This window comes from Perognathus longimembris, chromosome 27 (genome assembly GCF_023159225.1).
Source record: "Perognathus longimembris pacificus isolate PPM17 chromosome 27, ASM2315922v1, whole genome shotgun sequence".
NCBI classification, from domain to species: domain Eukaryota; kingdom Metazoa; phylum Chordata; class Mammalia; order Rodentia; family Heteromyidae; genus Perognathus; species Perognathus longimembris.
In genome coordinates this window covers 4,131,078-4,141,587 of record NC_063187.1, presented here as the reverse complement: position 1 = coordinate 4,141,587, position 10,510 = coordinate 4,131,078, and the positions used below count along the sequence as shown (strand labels likewise).

Here is a 10,510-nt window from a genome sequence, read left to right as displayed (position 1 = left end):
TCTGGTTTAATCCTGAGCTTTGAACCCTGGGGGGTGGGGAGGGAGGGAGGGTAGGAAGGGAAGGGTGAAGGGTGGGAAGAGGGTGGGAGGGTGGGGGGGTACAGTCAGATGTCCCCTGTCACCGATCTGGAACAGCTTTAATGACCCCCCCCCCTTTGGAGATGTTCACCCGCTCATCAGCTACACCTCTCCCCCCCCGCCCGCCCCCCCGCCTTTTTCTTTCCCTTTGGGAACCCCCCTCAGTACTGCAACAGGAACTCAGTGCCCGCCTGAGCCTCCGAGCCCAGGACGCGGCGGGCGTGGCCAAGAAGGGGGCGTGGCCGGAATGGGGCGTGGCATAGGCGTCCCGCGGGCGCGCAGGAGGCCCTCAGGGGGCGTGGCATAGGGCCGACCAAGCGCGGCGGCGGCGGCGACACTTCATTCATAGCCCGTCCATCACGCGGGGGGGGCGTGGCCTGGGCGCGTGCGTGGTTAATAGGCCCCCAGTGGGTGGGGCCTGGGCTTCCCTGGGTGAAACTCCCTGCAGAACTCGGGGTACGTGCTAGGGCAGGGGCGCAGGGGGGGTGGGGGCGGGGACCCCCCAGGGGATGGAGGGGGTCCCCTAAGAGGTGGAGAAGTCCCACAGGGGTTGGAGGGGGTGTCTCTCAGGGAACTGGGGGTTCTCAGGCGGTGTGTGTGGGGGGAACCAGGGCTCAGGGGTTCCCCCCCTCCAAAGATTTGAAGGAGGGTGACCCCTAGGGGGTCGTGGGGGTCCCTCAGGGAGTTAGGGGGTGTCCCAGATGGGGGGAAGGGGGGACCTCAAGGGGGGGCTGGGGTTGCAAGGGACCCCCAAGGGGCGGAGGGCGGAGGGGGGGGTCAGGTCTCTGCTGGGTGGGGGTGAAATGTTCTTTGCTTCTGCTTTTGCGTGCGGGGTTGCACGCGCGTGGGTTTGCACGCGTGTGTGATGGTGTGTGTGTGGGGGGTGTGGGGGGGAACCCCTTGGCTTCTGAAAGGAAATGGCCTCTCTCTCTCTCTCTCTCCCGGTGTGGCCACAGTTCTTGTTTTTTGGGTTTATATTTATTTTTCTTTACTGTAGTGTGTCAGTTGATCATTTCCAAGCCCCAGTAGCTCTTCCTCTGAAAGGGCGTCTGGATCACTGGGGGGGGGGGGGGGGCGGTGAAAGGAGATGGCTTACAAACTGGGGGTGCAGCCACCCAGGACATCCGCTGGGGTGGGACCCCAGTTTTTTTGGGGGGGGTTGCTGGGAAGCGGGGAGAACTTGCCGGCGGAGTCCCAGCTCTCCTCTTGCTGGTCTTTACCACGCTGGGTGTTTTTTTTTTTATTGTGGTCCTGGGTCTTGAACTCAGGGCCTGAGCGCTATCCTTCAGACCCCCCCCCCCTTTTTTTTTTTTTTTTTGCTCAAGGCTGGTGCTCTACCACTTGAGCCACAGCGCCAGTACCAGGTATTTTTTTTTAAGAAGTGTGAGATTTTTTTGTTTTTATTTATTTATTTTTTTGGCCAGTCCTGGGCCATAAACTCAGGGCCTGAGCACTGTCCCTGGCTTCTTTTTGCTCAAGGCTAGCACTCTACCACGTGAGCAACAGCGCCACTTCTGGCCATTTTCTGTATATGTGGTGCTGGGGAATCAAACCCAGGGCTTCTTGTATAGGAGGCGAGCACTCTTGCCACTAGGCCATATCCCCAGCCCCAGTACCAGGTATTTTTGGTACTGGTTCACTGGAGATAATTGGAGGGCTTGGAAGGTAGACATTTAGGGTCTTCCTTTGCATCCTGTGTGTACCCCCAAGATCAGGAACCTCTTTAAGCCCAGGCCTTCCCTAGCTGGGAGCCCCAAGCCCTTGAAACTTGGCTCTCCTCTAAGAGTTAGGGTGCTGGTGTGTACTTAATTAGTTGTTTTCTGACAAGGAACATTTTTCCCCCCCTAAGAGTTTATTTTAGAGGGGCACCTGTGCACCCCTAAGGCAGGCTGGAAAGGGAAGTCAGCGGAGTTGCCCTGCACTCCAACACTTCACTAACCAACTCCTCACCCCACCCCCAGAGGGCCCCCCCCCCCCGCATTTGCTCTCCCCCAAATCTTGCGCTGAGTCTTGTCCCCTTTAATAGAATCCCCAAGCGAATCCTCTCCTAGTTTGCTTTCTCTTCACAGCTCTGTGTGTGTGTGTGTGTGTGTGTGTGTGTGTGTGTCACACGCGCATGCGTCTCTCAAGCTTCTGAGGTACAGAATTGAAGAGTCACGGCTTGTGGCTCAGCGCCCAGATTCCTCCCCCCCCCATCCCCCCCACAACCCGGTTTCACAATGTTGATCAAGGGAAGCCAAATAACCCTGAGAAGAAAGAACACACACACACACACACACACACACACACACACACACACACACACTTTGCTCTTGTTGGCCAAGAGCCTACAAAAGGCCAGAAGGGCCTCAGCTCAAAGGAGAAAACTCTAGAGGGAAGAAAAACCTGCAAGGTGGAAGGGGAAGAGAGGGGAAGAATCAACTTCTGGTATTTTCCTTGTTGTTCTAGAGCTTTCACAGGTGCTTAGCAAGTTCTGTCCACTTTCTTCCTCAGAATGGGACAGGAACTCAGTGTGAGCAGCAATTGTTTCTTTGTCTTGTAAATGAAGACATTCATTCTCAGGAAAGGGGAATTAAGCCTTAAGTCAATTAGCCAATTCTTGGGACTGGAAATCACATTTTTTTTTTTGTTGTTGTTGTTCTACATTCTAGCTTTATTTTTTTTTAATTTATTGTCAAAATCTGATGTACAGAGAGGTTACAGTTTCATACCTTAGGCATTGGATACATTTCTTGTACTGTTTGTTACCTCCTCCCTCATTCCCCCTCCCCCTCCCCCTGTCCCTTTCCCCCCCCATGAGTTGTTCAGTTGATTTACACCAGTTTTGCAAGTATTGCTTTTTGTAGTCGTTTGTCTTTTTACCCTGTGTCTGGTATTCCCTTTCACTTTCCTAGTTCTAATACCAGTATACACAGTTTCCAATGTACTCAGATAAGATACAGAGATAGTGCAAGTACACCACAGGAAGGGGATACAGAAATCAAATCTTGGCAGGCTGAGGTTTTTGTCTCCAAGTTGCATTTCGAATGTGAAGGCTTTTTCTTTTTCCTTTTTTTTTTGTGTTGGTCATTGTGGGGCTTGAACTCAGGGCCTGGGAGCTGTCCCTTAGCTCTAAGGCTAGTGGCTCTACCAACTTGGAGCCACAGCTCTACTTCTGGAATGTTCTGCTGGTTTATTAGAGATAAGTCTCACAAACTTAACTGCCTGGGTTAGCTTTGCACCAGGATCTGCTGACTACATCATTTGATTTTTCTTTCTTTCTTTTTTTTTTTCCCCCTAAAAGGTCCCTTTCATGACCTTTGGTCTTGTGCATTAGATCTGCGTTTCTCTTCATGGGAATATCTGATCTAATTCAATCGTGGTGGCTATTTTGTTTTGCCTGCAATTCCCTCTTCTCCATTTTCACTTAGTACTTGTTTGATGCCAGCAACTTCAGTGATGTCAACTAGAGACAAACCTAGGCCACTCACGAATTCGGAAACTTTTCAAGATGAAGGGATCGGTGGCTTTGTGAGCAGCCCAGGATATAGTTAGGAATCGTGAAGAACAATTACGTTAGGGATAGTTCAGGTTGAAATTCTAATCACATCAATGAGGCCGTCACGTTATTTGGGGTTCTTATAGATCTGCCTATTGTTTTTCTTTCTCTTCTTTCTCTTCTGCTCCTCCTCCTCCTTTGCCTTCACCTATCATCTTTTTAAGATTCCAGAGGAAATTCGAGAATATTGAAGACAATGGCCAATCTGGATCAGCTCATGGACAATGAAGTGTTCCAGGCTTTTGCCTCCTATACGACGATTATTTTGTCAAAAATGATGCTTATGAGCACGGTGACGGCCTTCCACAGGCTAACAAAAAAGGTAAGGGACTCAGAGGTTGGCCTTTCTCAGGTTAACAGTGGGCATTCTAGAAAGCCATTTTTTTCATTCCTCCTCCTCCCCCTCCTCCTCCTCTACTTCCTCCGCCTCCTCTTCCTCTCCTCCTCCTCCTCTTCTCCCTTCTCTTCCTCCTCTCCCTCCTCTTCCTCCTCTCCCTCCTCTTCCTCCTCCTCTTCCCCCTCCTCCTCCTTCCCCTTCTTCCCCTCCTCCCCCTCCTCCTCCTCCTCTTCCTCCTCCTCCTCCTCCTCCCCCTCCTCCTCCACCTCTCCTTCCTGCAAACCCCAGTACACACCCTATTAGGTTGCAAAATGAAGCATGTCACATCTTACCTATTTACCACATCTGCTCTTGGAAGCCATGCCTTTCCACCCCCTTTGTGGCGTTTCCCTTCCGTCACCATGCTTTTGGCATGGGATTTCCAGAACCCTGAAGTTTTTAACTCATGGAGCATTTCACCTTTGGTCGACTTGAGTTTGGTCAAGTGGAGTGGATTGGTTTTTCTAGAGTGAACTGGCGTTTCCAGTTCCCTTCTGGCACCATCTCCTCTTGTCCTAGAGAGAGAGTTTACACAGAGGGTCTGGCGTGGTCCCATGGCCTTCTGGAGGTTGGCAGGTTCAAGGCCAAGACCCTGCCCGCTCCTTTTTATTTCTATAAAGGGAACGGGTCCACCGACTGGGATCCCCTGATGTAAGTAGCTCGCCATATGTCAGTCCTCCACAGACAGATTTTTTGGGGGGGAGGGAGGAGGGTGGGGGTTGGCACTGGGATTTGAACTCAGGGCTTCATGTTTCTTTAGTCAGCACGTGCCTTAAACGCGGCGCCCGTCAGGCGTTTGGTTCTAGATGGTTCCACGAGACACAGAACATGGAGAGGTGACCCCCAACGCCTCGATTGTTCATCTGGGAGAAGTGCTCAGATGTAATCAGTTAAAAATTAATTTAAAAATAAAACAAAACCCAGTATAATATTTATGAGATTTTTTTCCCCCCAGGCTTATATTGAGACTCATCTTATACCCTATGTTTTATTATGAGTGAATGTATGATAACTTTACTATCATAAATCAATTCGTGATAAATTAGTATGATGGATAATCATTATCTATTATTTAAGATTATTAGGTAATTACCAAATAACACGTTTCAATGGCCTAATTGTCAATTGTTCTAAATTAATGAACCACAGGAGACATTTGAATTTTTGTTGCTCGTGGGGGCTTGAACTCAGGGCTTGGGCCGCTGTCCCTGAGCTCATTTGCTCAAGGCTGGTGCTCTACCACTTGAGCCACAGTGCCACTTCCTGTTTCCTGGTGGTTCATTGGAGATGAGAGTCTCACCGTTTGTGGGGACAGGATTGCTTTCTCACAAGCCATCAGGAATGCAGGAAGGTGTAGCTGGGAATGATTCCCTTCTCCATTTTTTTTCCTTTCCCAATGTTTCCATCGTTGGTCAACACCCAGGTTCAAAGTGTGGAAGTTCCTCTCTTATCCCGCCTTGGGTTTCTTGCCTTAGATTTTTTCCCAGATGCCATCTTTAATACGTGTGTGTGTGATATTCCTCTCCTCTCTCCTGATCTTCGGATTAGGTGTTTGTCAATCCCGAAGACTGTGCCAGCTTCGCCAAAGGAGAGAACGCCAAGAAATACCTCCGCACGGATGACAGCGTGGAGCGCGTGCGAAGGTAAAGGCCTGGGTCCTGGGTGGGTCCTTGCTCACTCACGCCTATCATCCCAGCCTCTCAGGAGGCTGAGAGCTGAGGATCGATCAGGCAGGAGAGGCCATGAATAGAATAGAATAAAAAATAAAATAAAATAAGAAAAATAGGATAAGCAATAAGCAAACCCAAAGGATACAACAGAAGAGAGGAGACAGGTGGAGAGTCAGGGTGCCCAGCCCGCCGCGCCCCCTGGTGTCCAGACGCCGGCACTGCAGCGTGGCTGGAGGAGATTTCCGCCCCCCACCCACTAGAAGTGCAGAGTGCACACGCATGCTATCCTTGCATGCACCCTCGTGTGTGTACGCGAATACACTGCATGTACACGCACCGGTAGGCCGTCCCCAGCCACGTGCTCATATATGTCGCATCCACGGGCAGGTTGCACTTGCACACATTTGCACACGTGTGTGTGCACGCGTGCAACACACCCACACAAGTTATAGCTGCATATGCCCCACGTGCGCGCACGTGGGGCCATAGACGAATAATGCACACGTGTTATATTTGCACACATGTTATATCCACATATATTTGATATCCGCACATGTGTTGTATTTATGTGTATATATGTGTGTGTGTGTGCACGCTCTGGTCCTGGGCCTTGAACTCAGGGCCTGGGCACTGTCCCTGAGCTTCTTTTGCTCAAGGCTAGCACTCTACCACTTGAGCCACAGCGCCCCTTCCGGCTTTTTCTATATATGTGGTGCTGAGGAATCGAACCCAAGGCGAGCACTTTACCACTAGGCCACATTCCCAGCCCAGAGAGAGGAATTTGTATGTGTAGAAGAATTCATGTAGAGAGGAATTGATGTGTGTAGGTAAATGTGTAGAAGTGTATGTATGTATGTATGTAATTGCAGAGAGAGAGAGAGAGAGAGAGAGAGAGAGGAGAGGCCATAGTCTCAGCCTAGAGAGAGGAATTAGTATGTGTAGAATTCATCTAGAGAGGAATCGATGTGTATAGGTGAATTGTAGAAGTGTATATATACATATATGTATGTATTTACAGAGAGAGAGAGAGAGAAAGAGAGAGAGAGAGAGAGACTGAGCACAATTTGCCTGCATGGAAGAATTTATATACAGGGAGGAATTTATATGTATAGAAGAATCTGTATATGTAGAGGAACATATATATATATATATATATAATTTGCCTATGTAGGTGAATTTACATAGTTTACACATATGCATGTGTATATGTGCATGCACAAGTGCATGTGCATGGGTGCACGTGCATGCGTGTGTGCACGCACGTGTGTACATGCGCACATGCACGTGTGCCTGTGCGAGCATGTATGTGTGCACTCACAAGCACGTGTGCGTGAACGAGTGTGCACGCGCACGCATGTGCATTCACTTTGGCGTGCAAATTTGCACATATGCACACGCACGCGCGTGTGCACAAGTGCACGCGCGCGTGTGCACGTGTGAGCACGCATGTGTGTGCACTCACAAGTGCGTGTGTGCATGCACGAGTGCACACGCACGCATGTGCACGCACTTCTGCATGCGCATTTGCACACATGCACGTGTACACGCGCGTGCACGAGTGCACACATACACGTGTGCATGTGTGAGCGTGTATGCATGTGCATGCAGCAGTGCAGGCTTGTGTGCATGCAGGCGTGTGTGCATGCACGGTTGGCACGCGCGGACGCCTCCCCCTCTCCCCCCCCCCCTTGCAGAGCGCACCTGAACGACCTGGAGAACCTGGTGCCCTTCGTGGGCATCGGGCTGCTGTACACGCTGAGCGGCCCGGACCTGTCCACGGCGCTGCTGCACTTCCGCCTGTTCGTGGGCGCGCGGCTCTTCCACACCGTGGCCTACCTGACCCCGCTGCCGCAGCCCAGCCGCGCGCTCGGCTTCTTCCTGGGCTACGGGGTGACCTTCTCCATGGCCTACCGCGTGCTGCGGGCCGGCCTGCGCCTCTGACGCCTCGCAGCCAGCCGGGAAGGACCAGGGAGGGGCAGCTGGGGGGGGGGAACCCAGGGGAGGACGGGGGGGGGGTGTGGAACCTTCCTGAGCCCGGGCTCAACAAGTATCCAAAGAAGAAAACCCCACGTCTTCCTGGGGACCACGGGTGGGCAGCGTGGGTTTGGTGATTTCCTCCCCTCCGCGCCCATGTGACACCCCCATAACACAAGCCGAGGGGCTCACCCCACATTTGATATCTCAACGTGGCTGAAACAGGGTGAGGCGGAATAAAGAAGATCAGAGGATACATTTTGTTCAGGTTTCATTTTCCCCTGTCTGTCTGTCTGTCTGTCTGTCTGTCTGTCTGTCTGTCTGTGCCAGTCCTGGGTCTTGAACTCAGGACGTGAGCCGTTGTCCCTGCCTGAGCTTTTCCTTAGTTCATCTAACCGCGTGGAACCACACAGCTCCACTTCAAGACCGTTGATCTCCAGAAGAACCAGCACAAAGCTGGCCTGGAGTCATGGTTAAAGCGGTAAAACACTAGGCTTTTCCATCCAACCCCTCCTCTCCCCCCATGGTTCTGGCATCAAAAAGAAGAACTCCCACGCGTCCTATCCCTAAGAGGCCATGCGCCAAAGAGAGTAAGAGGAACGAATCCCAATTCACCTTCTGAGACATGCGCTGGGCCTTCCCTGGGGAAGTGAGTTCAAAACCACCGTGTTTCACATCGGGGCTTGGAGAGGAAGTGATGGAAGATGGAAGGTTGGTTTTTTTTTTTTTTTTTTTTTTGGCTAAAATGTCAGTCTTCCAGAGTCCCTGGGGGCAAACCCAGCCTGCTCTCCTGGTTTCTGTCTAGACTATCAACTAAAAACACAAGTTGCCTATGGTATTCATCATTCACTGGTTGGTGGAGGAAAGTCAAGCAAACTTACCTCCCAGTTGACAAAACTCCATTGGGCGCTGTCCCTGAGCTTCTTTCACTCAAGGCTGGCGCTCTACCACTTGAGCCACAGCACCACTTCTGGTTTTCTGGTGGTTCATCGGAGATAAGAGTCTCACAGACTTTCCTTCCCAGGCTGGCTTTGAAACTCCATCCTCAGGTTTCCTGAGTAGCTGGGATGCCAGGCATGAGCCACTGGTACGGGGCCTCAAGGAACTTACTGGTTTTGAAAACTGTTTAAAAACAACCCCCAAATCCTTCAACCACTTCTCCTGCCTTCCCCATACAAACCACACGTTTACAGAAGCCATGGCGGGCCAGAGGGTAACGTGGTGCTGTAGAAACACAGCGGCCAATAATTGAATAAATAATTTATCTCTCCAGCACCTAATGAGATAATGGATTTTAGCAAGGATGAATCAATGGCGGTTAGCATCACAAAAAGAAGACAAAAAGATTTATGCCCAAGGAAAACCTACCATGCGATCTACAAAGCATAGATTAAACAACACACACACACATACACATACACACACCAACAACATAAAAACAATGTTAGCTGGGAGCTGGTGGTTCACGCCTGTCATCCCAGCTACTCAGGAGGCTGAGATGTGAGGCTCGTGGTTCAAAGCCAGGAAAGTTCTGTGAGACGCTTATCTGAAATAAACTACTCAACAAAAGCCATAAGAGGCGCTGTGGCTCAAGGGGTAGAGCACCAGCCTTGAGCATAAAGAAGCTCAGGGACAGCGCCCAGGCCCCGAGTTCAAGCTCTAGGACCAGCCCAAAACAAACAACAACCAAAGGACCAATGTCTTTAATACTGAGTACAAATCCACAGGAACTACTAAGGGGCTCAAAACACCATGAAAATCCAGTCACAGAAATTCTTCATCGCTCACACGAATCCATCAGAAGACATCTATTTCTTCCATGAAAGATTTCAGAGGAGGAGGAGGAGAAAAAGGATCAAGGAGAAAGAAAATGCATGGTTTAAAAAAAAAAAAAAAGCTCAGAGACAGCAATGAGGGTCCTGAGTTCAAATTGCAGGGGGAGGGAGGGAGGGAGGGAGGGAGAGAGAGAGAGAGAGAGAGATTTTGTGTCTTTTAGAAACATACCAAGAAAGAATGTTCTAGAGACACAGTCATGAGCTGTTCATTGCTGACACTAAGTGGTAAAAACATGAATTACTCTGCTTTTCCCTCTATGTGTATTTAAGATTCAAATACTCGAAAGTAGCTTGGCTGTGGTGACTCTCGCCGGTCAGCCCAGCCACTCAGGAGGCTGAGATCTGAGGAGCACGGTTCAAAGCCAGCCCAGGCAGGAAAAGTCTGTGAGACTCTTATCTCCATTGAACCAGCAGAAAACTGGAAGTGGAGCTGTGGGGAAGAAGTTGCAGATCAAAGTCTGTGGTGTCTTTGACAGGAACGGGTCCTGGTGTTCTAGAGACGATCTCTGCATGCGTTGCATGCACCGAGACCCCTAACCACAAAGGATCATGCATCGGAAGTTCGTGGATTCCACCCGGGGCCTGTAAACAGTCCCCCCCGTGTCTCAATACCGGAACATTGGCTCCAGGAACACCCGCTCCAGGTGAGTGTTCAAGTCCCCATGCCTGCATTTCAAGTCCTCATGGGGACATAAAGTCAGGGATCTGCATGAATCAAATTCCTCATCTCCTTTCCCATCATAGGTTGGCATCCCAAGCCAAAAGCAGGGACTCCAAATATCACAAGGTCAGTGAGTGGAAAATGAGTCACATTTTTATTATTATTAATATTATCACCACCATCATCATCATTATTTTATTTTATTTTGTTACCCATGGGGCTTGAACTCAGGGCCTGGGCGCTGTCCCTGAGCTCTTTCACTCAAGGCTGGTGTTCTACCCCTTGAGCCACAGCTCCATTTCTGGTTTGCTGGTGGTTCATTGGAGATCAGAGTCTCATGGACTTTCCTGCCCCAGCTGGCTTCGAACCGAGATCCTC

The 10,510-nt window shown here is 50.5% G+C and overlaps 1 protein-coding gene across 2 annotated transcripts; it reads left to right on the top strand.

The window, feature by feature from the left end:
* The first annotated feature begins 489 nt into the window (after positions 1-489).
* On the top strand, positions 490-7,637 carry Mgst1 (microsomal glutathione S-transferase 1). Of its 2 annotated transcripts, XM_048335225.1 has the most exons (5): positions 515-534; positions 594-596; positions 3,781-3,938; positions 5,541-5,635; positions 7,357-7,637. In XM_048335225.1, the coding sequence occupies exons 3-5, from the start codon at positions 3,813-3,815 to the stop codon at positions 7,601-7,603; spliced, it is 468 nt and encodes a 155-aa protein (XP_048191182.1). In that variant the 5' UTR covers positions 515-534; positions 594-596; positions 3,781-3,812; the 3' UTR covers positions 7,604-7,637. The 2 variants fall into 2 exon arrangements, with proteins under 2 accessions (XP_048191183.1, XP_048191182.1); XM_048335226.1 differs by lacking the exon at positions 594-596 and having other exon boundaries at positions 490-534.
* The last annotated feature ends 2,873 nt before the right edge of the window (positions 7,638-10,510 follow it).

Excerpts from the sequence above, each read along its gene's own strand:
- Mgst1 (XM_048335226.1), top strand. The coding sequence starts at position 3,813 with ATGGCCAATCTGGATCAGCTCATGGACAATGAAGTGTTCCAGGCTTTT. Across the intron at positions 3,939-5,540 it reads TCCACAGGCTAACAAAAAAG|GTGTTTGTCAATCCCGAAGA; the intron begins GTAAGGGACTCA and ends TCTTCGGATTAG. Across the intron at positions 5,636-7,356 it reads AGCGTGGAGCGCGTGCGAAG|AGCGCACCTGAACGACCTGG; the intron begins GTAAAGGCCTGG and ends CCCCCCTTGCAG.